The 22558-nt window shown below is 48.5% G+C and overlaps 1 protein-coding gene across 1 annotated transcript; it reads right to left on the bottom strand.

Moving 5' to 3' along the window:
- Nucleotides 1-757: 757 nt before the first annotated feature.
- Nucleotides 758-19799, bottom strand: LOC133144832 (teashirt homolog 1-like). The gene is made up of 2 exons (XM_061267798.1): nucleotides 19109-19799; nucleotides 758-5350 (listed from the first exon to the last, which is right to left on the bottom strand). Exons 1-2 carry the CDS (start codon nucleotides 19146-19148, stop codon nucleotides 2154-2156), a joined length of 3237 nt encoding a protein of 1078 aa, XP_061123782.1. The 5' UTR covers nucleotides 19149-19799; the 3' UTR covers nucleotides 758-2153.
- Nucleotides 19800-22558: the final 2759 nt, after the last annotated feature.

Below are 22558 nucleotides of genomic sequence, written 5' to 3'. Positions count from 1 at the left end.
ATAAAAACAAGACGGCACAAACAATGAATAAATAAGAGTGATGAATGAATAACAAATAAACAAATAACATAATGAAGAAGAGGAGCAAAAATGGAGCAAGTGTGCATACAGCAGACAGTCAGAATAGAGCGCAAAAGTACAGGACGCAAGAGTTCAGGATACTGAGTATGAAGCTGTTGGTGAGTCTGGTGGTGCTGGAGCGCAGGCTCCTGTACCTCTCTCTTCCCAGAGGGCAGAAGATCAAACAACGAGTGAGCGGGGTGACTCACTTCACTCACAATCGCCTTGCGGGTGAGACGGGAGGTGCAAATGCCCTTCAGGGTTAGGGGAGTGAAGCACCAATAATCTTACCAGCCGTGTTCACTATGGGCTGCAGGGCCTTCATGTTGTATTCAGTGCAGCGTTGGAGAGAACGCTCTCAATGGTGCCACGGTAGAATGTAGTCATGACGGCCGGAGGAGCACTTGCTCGCCTGAGTTTCCGCAGGAAGTACAGGCGGCGCTGAGCTTTCTTCGCCAGTGATGCGGTGTTGGTGGACCAGGAGAGATCCTCGCGCTGCTCACTCTCTCCACCACAGCACCGTCGATGGGTTACATTTCAATGTGCCATGAACTGATTGAATTACTCTTACCATTTGTTTGCGCTTCCCACCACTAATTATTACATACGTCGATTATTTTGCTCATATTATTATTCTAATGTGTCATCTTCCATGTTTTTCAACAAGCGTTCTTTTGTACACTACAGAGTGACAGCGTTGAAGTTGAAACCATGGCCTTTATTTTACAACCAAAGACAAAAATAGCATCATTGAAAATTAACAAGATAAACTCCAAGAAAATCAATTTGTTCCTTCATTTTTGCGTTACAAGTGCTTTTGTGGTAACCACACTTAATGACAAATAAAAATCAGAACTATACCTAACATTATACGCTTTCGGCCATCTTTGTTTACAAAATAACATTATAAAAATTTACACGGTACAAACAATGTGGCATTGGAACAAGCGAAATATGCCCACGCGCATCCGCTTGCTCATTATTCACACTTGCTTCCTTTTACAACAATCACCCAACTAATGCAAATACTTGCGATGCTACCTTTCTTTTGAAAGCGCCTGTGATTTATTCATTCCTTGCCACTTGCTTAAATAGCTACGCTAACACTTTTACAGCATCCTTCAACCGCTTCACCTTCATTTCAATGGTTGTCAATTGTTCCAAAATGGAGCTTCCCCTCATTTGCCGTCCGCCCGCCCGCCCGCCGCTTTACATTAAAACATGCACAAACAAGCTCATAAATAATACGCGCGTTGACCGTGACACAAACAGGGGAGCGCCGGTCCACTTTTAAAACGACAGATGGACCGTTCCCAAAGGCTCATAAAAGATGCAGTGCGCCCACAACACGGTTGCGACGCCGTTTTGGTCAATTTACAGCAACCCGCAATGTTTTGGCTTTGGGACGGTGCAAGGGAAAAAAAACACCTTGCACCACCTAGTATGGCCAGAATGCATCAATGATTTCTTACACTATGTGGCATAATTTTCTGTGTATCATGCTTTATTTCCATGATTCCATTTCCAGGATGAAATTTAAAAACAAATCAATAACTTTCAATTCCACACCAACATTGACCGGCTTTCGCAATTACATTTCAATCAACTACACCGAACACACAAGACTGAGCAGCATTGAGGTCGTTACCAAAAAGGTTTGTCCTGCATATGATACGGCGGGTGACAGGTAAAATTGCGGCAACTTACATCACCCCGACCTATTCCAATCTTTACGTCTTTTTTTTCCCCCATTATATATATGTTTACGGGAGGGGGTTGGATCGTTCCCCCCTGTGACATCATCAGAAGACAACAGTTTGAACATAACTTATGCTTTACAAATGAATTCATCATCGCCCTGACATTTGATGCATTTGACCCAAACGACAACAAAGTCAACAAACAACATACGCGACTGTTTATATGTCCAACATCACCCATTGCCAATTCAACATGGAAATAAAGCGCGATACACAGATTGGCAAAGCCACCGTGTGCGCCGTGACGACGCTTTGTACATTTGTGGTTCCCACGGATTCAACCTAGGCTTTTCGGGTGCCACGTCTGTCCCGTAACGCAACGGCGCGCTCTAGTCACTGCTTGTCAAACTCTTTGACAAAGATCAAGTGGTCCTCGGGCGAGTTGCCGTGCGTCTTGCGCAGGTGCAGTTTGATAGCGTGCTTGGTCACAAAGGGCCTAACGCACGGTTTGCACCCGTCGTCGTCGTGTTCCGTGAACTCCGACTGACCGAGGGTCTTATCGTCCGTCCTGCCGACCGTCTGCTGCTCCAGGAAGTCTATGGAGAGCTTGGAGAGGTCCCGCAGGGTGAAGCCCAGGTGGGACTCCAAGTGGCGAATGTAGGAGGAAGGAGTTCTGAACTGGGAGGCGCAGTCGCCGCATAGAAACAACGGCTGCCCCGTGTCCATGTTCTTCAGGAACTTGGTGCCGCCGGTCCGCTTTAGCTGGTACTTCACATTGGCCAGCCAATGCGAGATGGTGGTCATGGAGAGACCGGTGAATTTGCAGATGCGTACCCGCTCCTGCGGGCCCAGGTCGCTGATGACAAACTTCCCCTCGGCGGTCTCGCGCAAGCTGGAGGCGAACTGTGCCTGGAGGATCAGGAGGTGCTGCGGATTCCAGTTGGACTGCCGCCCTTTCCTCCTCTGGACGGGGGACAGCTCCCCATCCTCCAAAGTCCCCCCGTCGACGTCCGACTTGTCCGACGCGGAGGACGGTGTGGTGGACTTGGGCGTCGAGCGGCCCGTCAGATTCTTCACCATGTCTGATATGTCCATTAAAGCGTTCTCGCCCAGGGGAGGGGATGATGACCGGGACGCGCTTTTGGAGACCGGTTGCGGGTTCACCGCGGTACCGTTCGCAGGGGCCGGTCCGTGGGCGCTCCTCGATTTGGTCAAATCCATGGGCTGCTCATCGTTTTGGTACTCGGCCGACAGGTCAGCCGGCTTGGTGACCGCCGACTTGCCGTTGAGCTTGTGCAGCGCGGCGAAGGGGTCGCCGAAGGGCACGGTCACCTTGGCGGCTTTGCCCAAGTGGGTGTTCATGACAGACTGCAGTGCGCTGAGGGGGTTAAGGAGGGGCCGCTCTGGGGAGTGGTCGGTGATGATGCTCAGGTTGTTGCGGACGTCATCACGTGCCTTTTTAGGGGACCTTGCTTCCTCCTCCTTCATCCGCATACCCTTTCTACTCTCTTTACTTCTCCAATGAATTCTGTCGGTCTTATCTGGATTGGGCGAAACACGTTTATCCTTCCAATTCGGCGACGGCGACTTGGCGCACCTGCCTTTCTCTTCCTTCTCACTTTTCCCCAGGCTTTTCCCAGTCACCTTCTCCACCAGTTTCTCCATGGCCTGCACGTTGTTCTTGTGGCTCGGCGACGACGACGGGCTGCCGGGCGACGAGTCGGGGGGAAGCGCTACCTTTACGGAGCTGCTCCTGAATAAAGGCTGAACCTGGGCGCAAGACGGAAGCGTCGACTTGAGGGAGCCCTGAAACTGGTAGGCGGCGTGGATGCTGGGGTAGCCGCCCCACGTCGGGGTGCCCGTCTGGGCCTTGCTTATTGCGCTCGACACCGTGTTTGCCAATGATTTCAAGATGTCCAGTCCGCCTTTAGGTGCCTCCTCCAAGTCCTCTTCTCTGAGATACTGGTAGGACTTGGCCTCTGGCTTATCTGACTTCTCAGGTGGATCTTCCTTCTCTTCTTTAATTTTTGTCTCTACTTCCAATGTGGTTTCAGTCTCTTCGTCTGCCTCACCATCCTCTCCCTCGCCTTTCTCCTCCTCGGGCGTTACCGGCCGCAAAGGGGAGTCGGTTTGCGACTTCTCGTCGGGAACCGGGAGCTTGCAAGTCGTCGGCGGCAACGGGATGGACTGAAATTTCTCCTCGCTAGAGGGATCGAAAACCAGTTGCTTCCCCTTTTTTGACGCCGAGTTGGTGACTTTGAGAAAGTGACCCGTGACCATCATGTGCGCCGTCAGTTGCTGCAAGGTGTCATGGGAACTGCCGCACTCCATGCATTTGAGGATTTGCGCCTTGCGGGCCTCGAATTGCCACGTGTAGCTGGCACCGTTCTGGTAACCGTAGCGGTTGTTGGGCGTGACGTAAGGATTGCTCAGCCTCTGCTCTTTGGCCGTCTCTCCCAGCGGGACGCCGGAGGACGCAGAGTCGGGGGAGCCGGGCGACATTAACTCTTGAAAGGCTCTTTTTTTGGTGGGCGGGACCAGCTTGGAGGCCAGAGCCGGCATGGGTTCTTTCAGAGGCACTTTCTGATAGTGTTTTGTTTTGATCATGTGGACGCTGAGATCCTGCAAGGACTCAAAGGAGTGGCCGCAGTACATACATTTGAGAACCTTCTGGGCATCCTCTTTGCCCTCCATTTCCAGCAGGGAGCGCTTACGAGGCTTGGACCACTTCTTGCCCCGATCGCCCTCCGTGTCCTTATTGTCGTCGCGGTAGTGGCCCGTCTCGTTCATGTGAATGGTCAGGCCCACCAAGGTGTCGTAGGCCGCGCTGCAGTCCTTGCACCTGAACTTACTGGCGCCCGTGAACACGGGTCCGTACAGCTTGTTGTTTTGCCTGTACAGCTGGACGGTGCTGAAGAGGCTCGGTTCTGGGAGAAGCTGGTAGGGCGTGTGGCGAAAGGTTTTGGCCAGAGCCGCCTGGTGCCAGTCGTAGGCTAGCCCCGAATTGACTCCCGTGCCGTCGGATGCCGTTCGTGATGCCACGGTAGTCAGATTGGCGCTAGCGCAGGGGCCGCTCGACCGGCTCTTTGACGGGACGTTTGATCGGCCGTGGTTGTTTAGGATCCCGTTGCTCTCGTGGTGCTGTTCGCTTTTGTTGCTCTTGCCGAACGCGACCTGGTCTTTCGGTTGAGCTTTCGGCACGTCCGAAGCAATGCTCCACGAGGCGTCCGACATCAAGTTCGCGTAGACGGCTTTCATTTTGGCCAAACTGTCCCGCAAAGAGAGGCCGTTGAGCGGCTCCACGGTCTCATCGTGTTTCTCCTCCAGATTTTGCCGAGCGCCATCGACCGAGGGGGGCCTCTCCAGGTCCGCCGGGTGGTCGCTGGCCGCGCTGAGCGGCGAGGCGTAGCCGGCGTCCGGGTTTGTGCCGTTGCTGAACGGCGAGTTCTGGCAGCTGAATCGATCCCCGGCGTCCTCCTCGTCGTTGAACAAGTAGTCGGTGTCCCGTCCCTCGGGAGACGGGGTGTCATCCTGAAGGGTTTCCTCTTCATCTGCCTTGTCGGATCCAAATTCGTCCTCTGGACCGTAAGCTGGAAAGCAAAAAAACACGTTTGATTCATTTCAAGCAAATGACTCTGAAGGTTTCGAATTACAACACACGGACGGGGTATTGTCAAAATCATGCAAACAAGGGATTGTATGTTCATCTTGACATTTTCAGCCAAAATAAAAATAAATCCTTTCCGTTTGGCGTATTTCTGTCTGTCGCTTTAGAGAGCCGCGGCAGCTGGATGGATGCTCACCTGGCCTTCAATCTGACACCCGTGACTCAACTCCATTGTCACACACACATGGCCATTACGCCAGCTGAAGGAAAATAAGTCATCCCTACGTAGCTACAACGGACCTTTGACTTTATTGAGACATTTTCTAAACTGTTTTGGAATGACACCGTGGCCGCAGTCAAATTACAGAGTGGTCAGGATTACCGTAAATGTTTACAATAATACTTCTAGATCCTAAAAAAAAAATCCCATGAAGATTATATTTGTGCGGCGGGAACACAAGTGGGTATTCCATATTCTTAAAAAAGGTAAGAACATATTGATGAAGCGTTACTACTGATACTGCACCGCTACTAGGCAAGGGAAAAAGCTGCATCGAATGATGGATTAACTACTAAACATACAACATCTAAAGTAGCGAGCAGCTCACGTGGGAAAACTGACACAATCCTTCGATCGGACTGGACGTGCGCACACGATTTGGCCTTCCCAGTAACGGAGATGGTGCGAGAACGGGAGAGCGTGCCAGTTCGGGGCACCTCGCCAAGACGTGGTTGGCGGGGAGGAGTGGACTTGGCTACGGCGGTGGAAGTCTTCCCAGCGTGGGGCGAGGGAAAAGCGCCAGCGGACATGACAGCCCGGTCGCGCTTTGAAAGACGCCCGACTCAAAATGAGGCGACATTGTAAAGAAACTCAATATTTCCAGGAGGGGTTTGGGGCAGAATGTGTTGGGGGGGGGTTGTCGAGGATAAAAAAAAAATCAAATGCTAGCCCCCTATCCCTTCGCCTTCCCTCCCCCAAATCCATCTCGGGTAAGATGCTTGTCTGAGGTGCCAGAATGAGTCTCCAGCGAGGAGGCAGATGTGCTGTCAGCTTCAAACAGCATGTTGCACTCCATTCCATAATAGGAGTGGACATAATACCTGATGTGTGTGAGGTGCCAGTCACAGCTGCCTGGGAAAAGCTGCAGCTTCAACTGTTGCAAGCACCCCTTCCTCTTTTCTCTTTCCGCGTCTTTTGGAGGCATAAAAACTCAACACGCATCCCGTTTTGCCTTACAATCAACTATTCTAATTACACTCGGCAAATTCGGCCGATTGCAAATGCTCTGGTCTAAGCGTCGAAATCGAAACGTGGCCGAGGTGGTGGGTTCAAGTTAAAGACAAAAGCTAGGGTGACAACAAACAGATTGGGGGGGGGGGGGGAGCCAAAGTGCATGAAGGTTTGCGGGAGCGGCAAACAACCACTTCTCCACCATCTGTGTACGACACAGGAAAAAAAAAACAACACTGCGAGTGCCACCTCCGGCTAATAAGGCAATCAGAGATGAGGAAAGATGCTGACGCGGCTGCTTTCGGGCGGAACAAAAGACGGCGAGGGAGGAGGGCCGAGGGGGGGATTAAAATGGAGGTGTCTGTTGTGGTTGTCAGTCAAAAATGTACAAAGCCCACTCGGGGAGAGGATGTGGGAACCCGGTGAAACAACTACAACAACACACTCGCAAATGCAGGACAGTTTTATCTTGGGTGCCTGCTTCTTTTCCACACTGCGGCCTCTCTGCCAACCGAAGCCGATCAATTCAGCCTAGGCGCAGTTTGTTGGCCACCGGTATGAAAGCGGCACGTGAAGTGCGAACTACCGGACAACCTGGCACAGACTGCGAGAATATTTTGGGGCGTGGCCCAAAAAAATCCCCACGTCTTCATCTATTATCTGACACTGCGTCGTTTGGATTGACATCCACGAGTGTGCAGGAGCAGGAACTATACAAGTGAGAATTAACACTGGGCTAACCAACGCTAAACAACATTACAACAAATGTACTCAGACAAAGGCGACAAAAGGTACAACCAAAATGTGTGTGTGTGTCAGAGGCTATGCCATCTGTGTGTGTTTGGAGTGGAGCCTGTCACTGTTGCTGTGGACAGTCCAGGATTTCCTGCTGCAGACAGGTGACACCACAGTGGGAGACCACAACACCCCCTCACCACAAAGAACAACATACCTCCCCCAGGGCAGGTCCTCTAAAACATTAGCTCCTACACACACATACATTAGCAAAGGGCATACACACGTATTTGGACAATGGCTGCGCTCGTCCGAGTAGCGGACTACATTTCGGCTCACGTACTTGGCATATAAAATGGCCGTCATTTAAATCTTACATGAACGGGAATGGATGGAAAAAAGTCAACACGCAATTAATTGACCGGAAAGTCTCTTATGAGGTATGCTGCATTATGAGGGTTGTCCAAATACTTTTGCACAGAAATGCATGTGTGAACACTCTTCCCCAAATGACCCAGTTACTTCTGCTTGTCCAAAGTGCTTTATTACCCAATAAAGTAGCACTTGTCATACGTCAGCCATCTTGTGTCACGCCGTCCAAAACAATCAAGCTCCCCTACGCGCGCCCATACAAAGGCATCTTCCCCTGTAACGCGTCTTCATTTATTCACGTCGTCTCCACCGAGAGCCCAATCCCATCTCTCATTTGCCGCGCTAATGTCCAATTCCGCCAGCTTTCACCCCCGCTGATTTACCCGCCGCGTTCCAGCCTAAGCCCGCCCCCCCCCTCGCACCGTTTAGCGAGCCCCTTCCGCGACGGCCGTCCCGTTTCGCTTTGTCACCGGGCCCTCCATTGGCTGCCACTCACCTCTGATGGCTTTGGACAAGCCTGATCAGTGTGTGTCACTGACCTGCGAGGAGGTAAGAGGCTGTAAATAAAATGACATTATTACTTCCCACATCTTTTAAGTCCGCCTTCGCCGTACCGCCATGTTGGAGAAAAGGGCGCGGGCCAAAACTGTTGATACATTTTATCGACCAATCGCGCACAACGCTGGCTTCTCTACACGAGCGTTTGTTTTGAGATTAAACAACGGCCGTTAGCTCGCGGCACGTGCAACCCCCCCCCCCGGCTCCATGTGTACACACACACACACACACACACACACACAGTGGAGGGTTGGAACAACAACCGCGCTCTTGTGCTGCGCAGGCATTCCAAACCATCTGGTTTGTTTTTGGAGGCAAAGTGCACATAAAGCGTTACTAATGCTAATTACAAATGTTGCCACTGTGAGACATTGGCTCAGCTAACTCCATGTAGGTCAAGCAACATATATTCCATCGCTTATTTATCACTCAGGCGTGCTTAAATGCTGATAAGGCGCACCGGAATGGACGAGGAATTGCATTTGGGGAGTCCATATTTGACTCCAATACACTCCAGTTAATCACAGGTATTACGACTGAAGGTTACAAATGAAATGGTGATGTTTCTTATCCCCCCCAACCCACACACACACACTCCACCCCACCGCACACACAGTTTGAGTTCACCTGCGCTGCCCCGGACCATCTTCCCGTCTTGCGGCCGACTAAACAACATCTGCTCCCATCGCCTAGCGACAAGCCGCTTGACAGATGACCCCCAAACGATGGATAATTACCATAAATCACCGACGCCGGCGTGGACAATAGAGAGCGGAAAAGCATTGACCGACTAGTTTTCAAGTTTTTCCGCGCTGGGGAAAACCGCTCGGCGACTATTGAAAACAATAGAATCTGTGAAAAAATGCCAGCGTGTCCCTGGACTATGAATAGAGGCGTTCAAATGGAGCTTTTCGACTCCAGGGACCCAAAGCGGCGACGGAGGAAACAATGTTACGCTCCGAGGAAGGATGACTGGCACACAACTACTTAGAATACACTCATCTGCAAGATATATCTTTTGATTATGAGGACACATAGTATCTAATAAATAGCAATTAGCTACTTCTATAACAATTTAGATGTGATGGCGTACAGCCAAAACCGTTTGGGTCTCGTCAGGTCACCGACTTTCCTCTTTATTTGCATCTACATTGAAATCAAGACGTTGAATAAGTGTTCAAATGCAAGTATGACGCAACTTTTTCTTTTCAGGGATAGTTAAAAAATAAGAGGAAATAAAAAGGAAAAGAAGGAACATGAATAGCCATAAAAGTGACTTCAGGGAAATTAATTAGAACCACAAAAAGCCTCCGGGTGGAAGTCTGCTCGGGACGACCGAGACGTCCCAAAATATTTGAGCGCTTTCAACCGCATGTGTCACCGGGGAAATTCCGCCAATTGTGCACCGTGAAAGCCATTATCCTTTCTGCTTGGCCAACTTCGTTTTTTTTTCTTCTCTCTCTCTAACCCAGTGACAAAGTGTCAGTGACGGCCGATGTTCCATTAGCCAAAGTTTTCGCTGTTGACGTTTCGACATTAGTGTAGGCGATTGAAGCGGGAGGCATCTATCGCATAGATCCACATTTTGGCCTCCCAAGAACTAAAGGTAGAGCAAGTTGAATCAAAAAATAAAGAAATAAACGGCGACTCAGGCTTAATTGATGCAGCTTGTCATGTCCAGCTAATTGGTCTGTATGCGACTATGAATGTATGCCTCTGCTGTGTGTATGCGCACACGCACGTTGGCTCAAAGCAGCCTCCCAGCCGGAGCGAGGCAGGAAGAGAGGAAGCCATCCTTCAACGGAACACAATATCCGACCGCGGACAGACAACCAACGGCTGCGCGGGTGTGGAAAGCGCCATAAAAAAAGAGCCGGCCCTCCCCGCCCAAAGTGACCTCTATCTCTCCAAAAAATACACACGCACACATATTAACATGCACAAACACACACAAATGGCTGTGCAGGAATGCGACAGGGGGAGGAGCTCTGAGTGGGTGAAGCTATGAGGTAGCGCACGACATGACACATCAGTACGTGTTGCGTGCACGTATACTGTGCGCAATTGTGTATTGGGAGGTCAGGTGTGCGCCCAGGGAGTGTGCGTCACGCGGCGTGGGAGGGAGACTGATGTGTGTCAGCGCGCATCTGCGGGCCCGGCGAATAAATTAGGCTTATGAAGACAAATGAACGGGCGCTTGAAAGAGGAGACGACGGGGAGGGTGGGGGTTAGGGGGGGGAGGGTCGACCGGCGGGGTGAGATCACAGAAGAGGACGTGATGAAGGAGGGGGAGAGGCGGATGGCGGCGCGACTGTGGCGGCGTGCATGCTAAGAGTGCAGAACTGGGCTTGGAGAGTCACAAAGCACAACTCGCTCATATACAGCAAAGCCTTGAACAAAGCCACACACACTCAAAGTCATAGTCAGATATCGGGGCCGTCCTGAGGACGGTGACCCCGAGTGGACAGATAATTGGTCATCCCAAAGCTTTGGAAGAATCAATTAAAAAAACAACTTGAAGCAAGCACGTCTGACTCCTTTATGGAGAACTTTTGCATTGCTTTGCTCAAATTGATATATGATGGTCTCCCTGTTCTTGCCAGAAAGGGAGTGAGAATCGTCTCTAAGGAACACAACTAGGTAAGTTCCAATGTGTTCAAGCATTGTCAAGATTTTTTTTTCTAGTTCTCAGATTATTCTGCATGTGGCTCTAACCCTATATATATTTGTTTTTCTTGAGCCATCATGAGACATGGGTTCATGGGCTGTGGCCATGCATCCCATGAAAGACTCTGTCTGGCCCGGCGCCCCCTCGTTTGATAAATGACACGTGTCATTCTGTCAGCCCCTGCCATCCGGGCCGGGAGGCCCCACGCTGATGTATGGCTGGCCCGGCTTAAAGGAAATGGCCGTGTTTTGGCAGCGGCCAGCAAAAACATGGCCTCTGTATAAGGCTACGTGTCTTACAGTGTGTATCGCCGTGTGTGTGCTTATTAGCGACGGCGTACGAGCATGTGCGCGCTCTGAAAGCTGTCAAGCGGACGGGCAGAGGGAGACAAATCATCGTCATGGCCGCCCCAGCTGTTCCCCAAATTTGGTGCGAGGAGGAGAGCGAGGAGGAGGTGGTGGTGGAGGACAGAGGGAGAAGAAGAAAAAAAAGAAAAAGAATCAGGCCGTTTGAGTTCTAAACGGCTGACGCTTCCCAGAAACGGCGAGGACAAAGTGGAGCTGACACGCACACACACACGCACAAGCTCGGCATGGGAAGCAAGCCAATCCCGGAAGGAAGTGTTTTCTCCGCACGCAAACATGCGTCAAACAACAACATGCCAGTACCACGTCAGGTCCTAAGCAACTTTAAACCAGGCCGCTGGGGTGCCACCTGCAGCTCCAAATGATTTCAAATAAATGAAAAGCGTTAACGTCAAATCCCAAACGTATGACGACTGGGTGGCTTTTGGATACGACCCCCTACTGGCCTGGCATGCAAATGACACATTTCCAGCTTGTTTTGACAGCGTCTGTATGCAAAACTTCTCCCAACACGTCAAACTAGAAGTCGTTTTTCAAGCGGGACGTCTCGTGTAAACCATGGCCGTCCCCGTCCAGACACTTTTAACAACAACGACGACAGAGCCCCACCTGGACGTTGTGAACTCTGAGTGACCCCCTTTGGTCGGGCTGAGTTCCCTCCTACTAAACTCCTCTCATAGCGTCCTCTCTCCCACGGCGGGGAGAGGGAGGGGGGGGGGAGACTGGCGGGCAGGGGAGGAGAAAAAAACAGCGTCATTAGGCTGTGAGTGATGAGTGGCAGCCATGGGTGACATCCTCCCCTCTCTTTTTCTTTCTCCGCTCTCGACGTCCAAATGCTTTCACCCCCCGGCCCCCCGCCCCTGCCATCCTCATTTTCCTTGATACTTTTCTCCCACTTGCTTTATTTCACCGATGGCTCAACTCATTTTTCTTTCACTTCTTTCTGTCGCTCGGCCTCCCCTTTTTCCACTGCCACCCCCACCTCCGCTCATTCTTTCTTGTCTGCTGTCACTCTACCCCCTTTTCTTTCTTTCTTTCTTTCTTCCTTCCCTCGTCCTGCCGGTGCTTCTTCGTCTAGGCCGTCGGAGACATAAAAGATGCCCCAAATTATAAAACCCACTCCGATTACAGTTAAGCTTCCATATCACTTTAAAAAAAAAAAAAAAAAAAAAACGACACTACTAGTAGCCAAGTAGTGCACGCCATTTTAAATTATTATTCGACAATTCTTAACAATCCTCAATTCTTAACACTCAATGAAAGGACAAATCTTGCAAACATCAAATCATGTTTTGACAGTATCGGGTTAAATCATCAAAGTTCCAACGCTACTTCTACTTGGACTATTTCCAATATCTTTGCACGACTGTACTTCCAACGCATGTTTACCAGATGATGTCCCCTAAATAAACTCCGGATAATTGCTAGAACGGAAGCGCAAATGATGCCGTGAATCAGCCAGATCCAATTCTTGCTAATTAGCGACTCATCTCAAAGTGACTCCTTTAAGATGACTTACACTAAATTAGCAAAAGCATTGTTATGTTAATTACGTCACTGTCATTTTACCATCTACTTGTTTCTTGCGCTATCTTTTTTTTTTTTGGTCCAGCCAGATCCAACAAACGATACACTAGTATCTTCCCTAAATGGGATACAAAGGTAAAGAAATGTCCCGCTGTTTGTTCGCTCAGACGACTTAACGCTACAGAGCCGGGCTTAGGACCCCCTGCCTGGACCCTGTAGGAAGTCTGAGACAAAGATTTGAACTTTTTGGAAGGGCTGGGGGGCTGGGGGCACCTTTTCGTCAAACAGACAAGGGATCCCAAGGTTCTAACGGCCCCGCACCCCATCAACGCGGTGAAGCAGGAGACTACAAAGCCACGACTTTGCCGTAACCTCCAGCAAACAGCGATCAATGGCTTCCCTTTGACGACGAGCGCCGCCAACAGAAATATGCTTTGATTCCCTCGGCGAGCGACATGTTTTATTGCCTGGCACGAAGGAAACGGCCTCTCGGAAAATATGTGACAGTCATGAGTTTTTGACTTCAGAAGCGGCGCCCGCCTGTGATTTTTCCCACTTGTTTACTTTGAGGAATTAGACTCCAATACACGAAACTAATCTAACAAGAATCACACTGATTAATGATACGATATAATCAAAACAATATTTTCTTTTTTGGTTCCTTTCCGCTTACAACAATGGAGATATGAATTACAGGCAGAGTTTGACTGTTTTGTTTCATAACTATTTTTTTCCTTGTGTAACAATTAAATTAGCCAAAAAACAAGGACCACATTGGTTAATTCGATTATTTCAAAGGTGCCAATATTAATCGGCCGATGAATCGGTTGTTAATTGTAGTCGCACGTGAAAAGTGACACTGTCAATTCTCTTGAGGAGACCCACTCACATGTTTGTACATTTACATATACTATCAACCCGATTATTATTAAAATAACAGATCCGGACGGAAGTCCCCAGGAGACGTCAGGCGTGAAACGAGTCTTCCCGAAGATACTCCATTGATTGTTCTCGTGTTACTTTGTTCAACAAATTAAATGCAATCAATAAAGTTTTTCAATTAGAGTAGAGATGTTGCTACTGGTTAAGATGGTCATTCATTATTCCACAAATACATTAACGGACTAATCCATCCGTTCTAAACATTCACGCTCAATAGCTAGGAAAGATTGCAATACAGTGTGTGTTACCATTCTGGACGACTTTCTTTTCTTTGAACAAAACACTGCAGCAAGTGAGCATCCTGTCAAAGTGATGACTTGTACAAGCAGCTGAGAGACCGCAGCGGTGCCTGATGGGAAGCCAATGGGCGTCCCGGGCCGGTCGCTTTACAGGAGGAGGAGGCGGCAGCGGCGGCGGCGGCGGCAGCGCCTCGCTTCAACCAGACGATCTCATTCTTTCAGTCACTGACGCTAAATTGTGACCGGAATGTCAGGACAGAAATCAGCTGGGAAATTGAAGGTTTCATTCCGCAGACAAATTAGCATTTTCTGTTTTTGCCTTACAGGGGCGGACATGTCCCGCTGACATGTCTTGATCTGATTTGGCGATGGCACTACTCATCAACGTCGTCCTTCTAATGTTAGGTGTGGATTTATAGTACTTAGTCTTAATTGTGAACTATTTTAAAAAGTGCAAAGTACTGAGTAAATAACAATCATGGTCAGAAAGGACATCCACAACTAATTGAACTACACAAACACGCTGGCTAACGATTACCATAGCGGATCCGCGTGGCTACTGCCGCCGGGTGCAAACGACTCAGACAAGGGTAAGGTTTTTCTCCGAAAAGGCACCTCGCAAGGTGAGAGAAGACATCAGGCACCTCTGCGGTACCACTTCTTAATTGACGCCTGTCCTAGCCACGGCGCTAGTCACAGCTGCGAGCGCTGTTCGTCTGTCACTTTCGATAGCTATCATTCAACCGTCGCCAGCGCAGTCGTGTAGCATCTAGTAAGTCCATTTTGCAACGTTGTCATTATAATTCATGGATTCTGCACTTGGAACTTAAGGGAAACAACAAGAAATGCAGGAAAAAAAATCATAAATCCAGCTATGAAACTAAGTGCAAACAAATCAGGCGGCAATAAAACTAATGCCAGCGCCAATCGCACGAGGACACGCGTTGAAATGTAACACAAAGTGGACAACAATCGTAAAAACGCCAAGGTGCGAAAGCGCTGCGAGCAAAGCCGCTGTCATGACAATCCCATAAAATCTTGCCTAAATCACGACTCATCACTTTTCTCCCGCCTTTCCTTCCCTTTTGTCCCACGCTCCGACAACTAAAAATGTGCCGTGATCTCACGCGACTCTCAACTCGGTTCTGATGTTTTTTTTCATGTCTTTAAACCGCAAATTAGCATCAAACGCTACGCTGATTAGTGACGACGTCCTACCTGCAGGGTATATTTATGCCTCAAAGTTTTGCTTGTTAAAAAAAAAAGTGACCTTGCTTCCCTGTCAAGGAATCTTTTGTTACATCGGAGTGGAAAGCCAGGCTTTCCTGTTTCCCCCTCAAGCTCATTAAAGTAGCGGATAGGTTTACCTCGCCGCGGCGGGCCTGAATGCCTTTACGTCGTCGCCTGGTCGAGCGGCCAAATTTCTGCAATATTTGACTTGTCTTACTCGTCTACCGTCATGCGTCACCGTGACCTCCGCCGGGGAGACGCCGTTCCTGATACGAGACAAATAAGCAAGTGAGTAGTAACTGTGTACAAATAAAGGCCTCCCCCATCTGCAAGCGAGTCCATAAACACCCCTGGCCGCTATTTGAAGACATTATCCAACGAGGGCTTCAGTCAATGTCACCCCTTAATGATACTTTGCATACGCTCCCTTATCGGTGGATCCGACAAACTCGGCGACGCGTTGACAATCGCACGCATGCGCGCGCCGCGTTCTGGTGTGCGTTTGAAAAATTGCCTCCCGCGGCGGCACGCTTTATCAGATGGCGTCCAGATAGGAGCATCGGTGAGGTGCTAATAGCGCCGTGCTCGCCGCCTTCCTTGGCTGACAGCTGTCGGGTGCCGCGCCGGCTAACGACAACAACAACAAATTCGGCTTCCCTTGCTGCACCATCATTTCAACATTGGGCAACTTCAAAACATATCTTGTAATTTTGTGAGCAGCATTCGGGAACCGCGAGGCGTCGCCATCCCAGAGTGCAATGGGACTGTTGCTCGTCCTCTTTTTTTTTTTCTTCCTGCTTCTTCTTCTTCCCCCCACGGGACTGTAACGCAATCTATGTCATTGTGTAATTACTCTGCCACCTTGAGTGATTAGTTGACACGTTCATTACAAAGAGTGGAGAGCTTTGATTTAAGATTTTGTGGCTGGCAAACGCAAGAGTCGGTCGGGATGCCTTTTTTGACTTTGAGCAAAAAGGGGGCGGCGCCTGATACGGACAAATATAGTAACCTCTACTTTTAATATGGCACTTTGCTAGCAATCTCTCTAAACTCGTCCATTTCTGGCTCAGGATGCTCGGTCACACTAAAAGGCCTGCTGTTGCCTTCCTGTTCGAAACTGGAACGTATCCTAAAAAGCGCTCTACATCGCCGCGTTGATTTTAATCAGCCATCTTCCGCACGTAAACGACGACAAATGACTGCGGCGAAAAAGAGAAACTTTAAAAAAAAAAAGAAAACTAACTGTGCTGCTCCGCCAAAACTAACAGATGCACTAATGTGGTTCCAGATGAGAGAACACTGATGTATTGTCAGCGGCCATAAAGGAGATACGTCTGAGTGCCATTACAGGGAGGAAAAGCATCCCTGCCACTGATGCAACCGAGCCTATTGGAAGCAGCACACACACTCACACACACACATACGGAGCCACTGAAATCCGCTCTTTTCTTTGCGGGAGCCGAGCCTGCTTTTGTTTTATTCCTTAGGGTACAAATCTGGTGAGATTTCCCCGGGGATGTAAACACGCTCCCAGGGAGGGACGGCGGCGGCGGCATGGTAAGCTTAGATGCGCCGGATGCGTGTCGGCCACTCGGTGGACCGTAAAACCTCCCGTGACATAGATGAGCGCGGCGTGTTATCAGTTTGTTTTTTCACAAAATCCAAGATATGAGATAAAATGAAGGTCTGACTAATGATAACATTTTTTTCAATATTTCCTTAATCCGGATCAAAAGCGGATCGAATCTGGTTTGCGCACAATGCGAATGTGACGTCATTGACTTCTTCTAAGGAACGCCAGAGATATAAAGTGGCGCACAAACAAATGAAGTGAAACCATACGCGCCTTGACGGGAAGTAAGCGCCGGCGATCAACGGGGCACCAAACGCCCTTCTTTTGCGGCCTGCTCTTCAAACGGCGGCGCATCCGTCAACGCGGCCCGCTGTCAATTAGACCTTACAGCCACGACCGCTTCAAAGTGTCCGCGTCGGCAACCTTGATTAAGTCTGCTTAACCTCACATTTCCTCACCGACGCCTGTTTAGCATTCCGTTGGCTCGGCTTTGGTCATCGCGACGTGGACTTCAAACGACTTCCGCCGCCATTTGGGTGTCAATCACGTAGACGGGGGAGCAGGATATTTAGGGAGGCCCGAAAAGTCCCGGCGAGGAACGTCTGAGTGACTTTGAAAGGATGGAAGGAAATCATGATTCCATATTGCAATAGTTTTCCGACAATAACGAGCTGGTCATATTTAAGGCTCGTGTACGATAGATACGTCATCATATCCGTGTTGCTACGTCCAATTTTTTTTTTTTTTTAAATGAGACTAATGCAGAGATTCACAATCGCAAACCATGTTTTATGGGAAAGACCGGGATGACAATTCCAGCCAAGTTGAATTGGCGTTACTGCACTTTTTGCTAATGTTAGCATGCTACATCCGATAGTTTCTACGACAAAACGTGAAGGCAAGGAAAACCGGCTCGATCTGCTATTTCAACAACGATAAAAGTGACAAGCGTCATCATTTGGGCCGGAGTGATCAAATGTTTTGCCCCCCCCCCTTCCCAAGTCACTGCTCTGTGCAAACGACAACACGCCATGATTTCCCGTTCGACATTGCCGCTGACGTCACAGATTTATCTGATGACGGGGCGGGCGCCGTGTGTCTGTGTGAAAGCACACAAGTGCGACGACATCTCGCCTCGTTGGGTTTTGTGTACAAGGCCAACGTCAGATCCTCTGTTGGGAATCTGCGGCGGAAATTTTGTTAGACCAATCAAAAACACAAACTGACCAATTAAAAATAATCAAGCTCATATCTACACTAAGTATATCACAAGTTTCCCAGTCATTAATTCACTGCAGATAAACAAAGGAAAAAGCGAACAATATTTTTTCTTCCCAGTAAACCGGACAGGTAAGATTTGTCCCGCAAACAAAAACCACCTTGGTGGAGATATTTGGTGGACTGCTCTTGCATGGGAGGCTACTTTTTCATACGTTCACAAATCAGGTCACGACTCCAGCTCGTCCGACACCTCCCAAACATAGAGGTCAGGTCACGGCGTTAAGAGGCTGTTTTTTTTCCCCCTGTGATCTCGCTACGCCCCAACACCCTCCTACACCCACCTCCCATGCAAGGAGATCCCCCCCCCCCCATCCCTTTTTGGGGAATTAATCTCCTTATATTCAGTCGCAGTTTTAGAACTTTTCTTTCAATTTGTCAGGTGGGGTTCCTCCCACAAAATAAAAGGGGTGACCATGGAGTCCAGCTGCTTCGCGCATGCGTAGCCAACAATTTGGTTGATGTTTATCGCCAATGAATAGATGAAAGGCAGCGGCGTGACAGGCGATCAATCAAGCATCAAATCGAGGATGGCAATGCCTGAGCCAGCTGAAAATAAGACTCTTTTTGGGGGTTCTGCTTTATCTTTACACTTCAAACGTTTTCACACATGAAAAATATTTTTAAAAATAACATAAGTTGGCTAAACTTGTTTCTTAATAGCAACATTAAAATCAAGATGAAACAATCTAGACTAACGCTAAAGTTGTTGTGTTTAGCATTAACATAAACTCATTAAGAATGAGTTAATTATTAGTGTCACAGGTAATGACAACGGTTACTTCTCAGGATACATCCAACAGTAAAATATTAACTTTAACGTTACACCCCTACCACAATAAATATCCTTGTTCCTTGACAACCCCCCCCCCCCCCCTAAAAAAATAATTCAATTTCCCTTACAAATACATTTTTAAATTCTAGGATTAAATAGATCACCTCTCGAGTGTGTTCGATTCGCGTCGCGTCGCGTCAATCTAAGTGCGTGTCGTGGGGTGTGTGTGTGTGTGTGCGCGTGTTTACCTGATGAGCGCCGCGGTGCTTGCTGCTTCCTCCTCGGCATGCTGCCGCTGCTGGACTTTTCATGCAGACCCCGAACGGCTCAACCCAAAAAAAAAAAAAAAAAAAGCGGCTGCGAGTCCCGGGAGTCTTCGCGTAGATCCGTCTTTCGCGTTGCTTGAGTATTTCAAAATAAAAATGGAGCTTTTAACGCATTACTCGTAGAGAGTATTTCCGCAAGAAAAAAAAAAAACAAAAAAAAAAACCGGAGGTCCGCGAAGTTGCATGAAATCTCCGTACGGATGTGCCGGAGGTAGCTCGGGGAACTGAAGGGAGGCGGGCCCCCCTTCGTTGCAAGACCCTCTTTTGACGGGACTATTTCCTACCTTAGCGGCCCCAAAAGTACGGCAGCTGTTCATGAACTCTCGTGGGGGGCAGCGGCGGGCGAAGGGGGGGGGGCTTCCGTGCTGCGGGCCGTGGGAGCTTCCGTGACACTCTGCGGGAGCGAGAAGGGAAAAAAAAAAAGAGAGTGACACGTTTAGTGCCTGCGCTCGCACGGCGTGTCAGTCATTGGGCGTGCGCGAGCCCGCGAGGCTCACAGGCGCGCGCGCACGCTCTCCTTCAATGCGCTTGCAAAACAAACAAAGCGCAACACAACAAGACGTGGAAGAAGCGGAAAAAGAGCAGAGCTCCTCCGCGCCGTGGATGAGGAGGATGACGGCGCTGCTTGCACTGATGGACGGACACGCGCAAGGCAGCGCAGCCGGGGCCAGCCTCTCGGCTGCTTTTTTACTCCACCCCTTCAAGGCGCGTCACCCTGACAAGACGGAGCCCACCTGTCCGTCAATCCGCCACCGTACATCAAGCACCACGCACCCATTCAGACGCACGCACGCACGCACGCACGCACGCACGCACGCACGCACGCACGCACGCACGCACGCAAGTACATTGGGAGATAGATATTTTTTTCCCCCTACCCGAGGCTTGATAAAAATAGATGATGCATTTGTTACTACTGAACTATATTATGCAGTAAATGGGTCATTACAAAATCAAAGGACATTTTCTGTCCTTCCCCCCCAACCCAATGGAAATTCGAATATAACTGTAGCAAAACGTTTTCCTACATTTTTATATTTCCGAATAGCCCTCGAGTACCGCCGGAAATGACTTCTCGATGACCAACTTGCATATCAAACAAATAACAGACAAAGTAGGTTGGAAATCTTTCTCTTGGTTTGTGGCTTCTGTGTAATTGTTGCACTTGTTTTTGCATGCGCATTTGAAATTGTAATTATGCTGAACGTACACGCAACCCCGTTAGGAAACCATTTTTAGCCAGGAAGAGAAAAAGCTACATGACTCAGCAGAAATGACATCATCAAATGAATTGCTCTTACCACAGGCTGACTTAAAACTCGTCCTTTCTTTTGAATTTTTGGACGTAATGGAGTGTGTCCCTCAAAACAACGCGACCCCGTTACTCAGACTATCTGAAAACGTCAATAATATCAAAGTACGAGGAGTCATTTTCACTGATGGTACTCAACATAGGGCACGTGGGCCGTAAAGGCCGCAAGAACATTCAATGGAACCCAGGAACCGTGATCACTAGGCCTAGAAGTTGAACGCCCGGATGCTCGTTTACGAATAAGCATTTGTTTAACTATATATCCCGGACGACTTTATAACGCTCCCCCACCGTGGATTTCAACTCAAGTCTCGGAGTTCCTTTAAAAGTTGGCGTTGGCTGAGTTTTTTTGGTTGTTGTGGAGTAGCACAAAAGAGGTGGCAGATTAATTGGTTCCACCTTTCTTCAGTGGCTTCACGCGGAGGGGAGGGGCTCCCCCGATCCACCGCCACAAGGAGGCGGAGGATGGGGGAGGCTATGTTAGCCAGCCGTTGGCAAGCGTTAGCAAAGTGTTTATATAAGCGGGCAAACGGCGGCGGGGTTACATGGCTAATGCCTCCGCACGGGACATTTAGGAGGATGGAATATTAATACGCAGCGGGCGGATGGAGAAAGTTGGTGGTGAGTGCTCGCCATGGCTGAACAAGGCTCACTAAAAAGCGCGGGCGAAAAGGAAAGGACCGCCCTCGCAACACAACGCGTGTCCATCCGCGTCTGTCACTGCAGCCTGCAACGCTGATTGACGGAGAGAGGTGACGTCACTGCAAGAGGAGGTTGGGGGGGGGGGGGGGGGGGTGACTCCTTACTAGATTTTGTATTTTTGTAACAGTGCACCTTTTACCATTTATTTTATATCTTATACTAGTTAATGCTTATTTTTTTATTATCATGACTTTTATGCAAGTAGCAGCTTTATTACGCGACAGCTTTTTCAAAACAATATCCTGAATTTGGCTCTTTAGTGCTTAATATTGTAGATAAATTGTTTTTGTGTGTTGGTATCAAGCGCATTCGTTTTTTATGACACTCGATACAATTTAAATTTGACCGAGTTTTTAAAAGATGCTTTTGGTTTGTTTAAAATATGTACTGATTCATTCATTATGGTTTTAATGAGGTGCTCCGTGCAACTGAAATCCGCGTTTTGAGCTGTCACGATCCACTTCGCTTGTTTACAACTCATTACAATGTTTAAAAAAATATAAATCTATTGTTTGAGAATTTTAATGAGGCACCAAATCCTGATTTTGCCTTTAAAAGATTTTTTGGGTTGCGTTTATAACAAACAATGTCTACAAATTATACACTTACAAGATGTCCAACACATTTGGCACATTAGTGCATAAAATAAAGGCAAGTATGTTTCACGCCTTTGTATTAAAATCATGTCATCAAAAATTTTGGAACAGATGCAGATCATTGTATTTAATGCAGGCCCTTTATTGGCTCTCATTACATGTTGTATTTCAGTGCACGTTGAGTTAAAAAAACATGAAATATTAAAGGGATGCTAATGTCATATATGAAAGATTTGAAGGGTGCATTGGAGGAATCTCAGTAGGGCCAGCAGGGGGGGTCATGGGGTCCCGAAAGAAAGCTCACAATGTGTCTGCATTCCGGTGTGTGTGTGTGTGTGTGTGTGCGCGTGACCTGTTGGAGAAAAATCTTTGGTTTCACGTAATTATCAAGTTTGCATGATGGGGTAGGAGCTTACACACAAATGCATGATGTCCAGCATGCGTTTTGTCCACCAAGCTGTGCTTAATGTTGTGAACAGTGCGTGTAGTTACACAAACCAAAAATGACACGTATTCATAGTCATGTTTCCCCTTCTTTTGCTGTCTTGCTACGACATGGATGCATTTAGAGAAAACCAGGTGAGAGACAGTGTGAATTTAAAAAAAAAAAAAATTAATAGGAGGTTTTTAAACTATTTTAATTCATGTTCATTTTTTTATTTTGATGTGTGTGGTAGGATTTCTAGTAATCACATTATTTTAGAGCATTTTTTAAACAATATTTTGTATTGACACTATTAGCATTTATTACATTTGCATACA

Source organism: Syngnathus typhle, linkage group LG20 (assembly GCF_033458585.1).
Source record: "Syngnathus typhle isolate RoL2023-S1 ecotype Sweden linkage group LG20, RoL_Styp_1.0, whole genome shotgun sequence".
In the NCBI taxonomy this organism is placed as follows: Eukaryota; Metazoa; Chordata; class Actinopteri; order Syngnathiformes; family Syngnathidae; genus Syngnathus; species Syngnathus typhle.
This window is presented reverse-complemented; position numbering and strand designations above follow the sequence as displayed.

Coding starts and splice junctions, on each gene's coding strand:
- LOC133144832 (XM_061267798.1), bottom strand. CDS start 19,148: ATGCCGAGGAGGAAGCAGCAAGCACCGCGGCGCTCATCAG. Junction 5,351..19,108: donor AGCACCGCGGCGCTCATCAG/GTAAACACGCGC, acceptor TTTGCTTTCCAG/CTTACGGTCCAGAGGACGAA.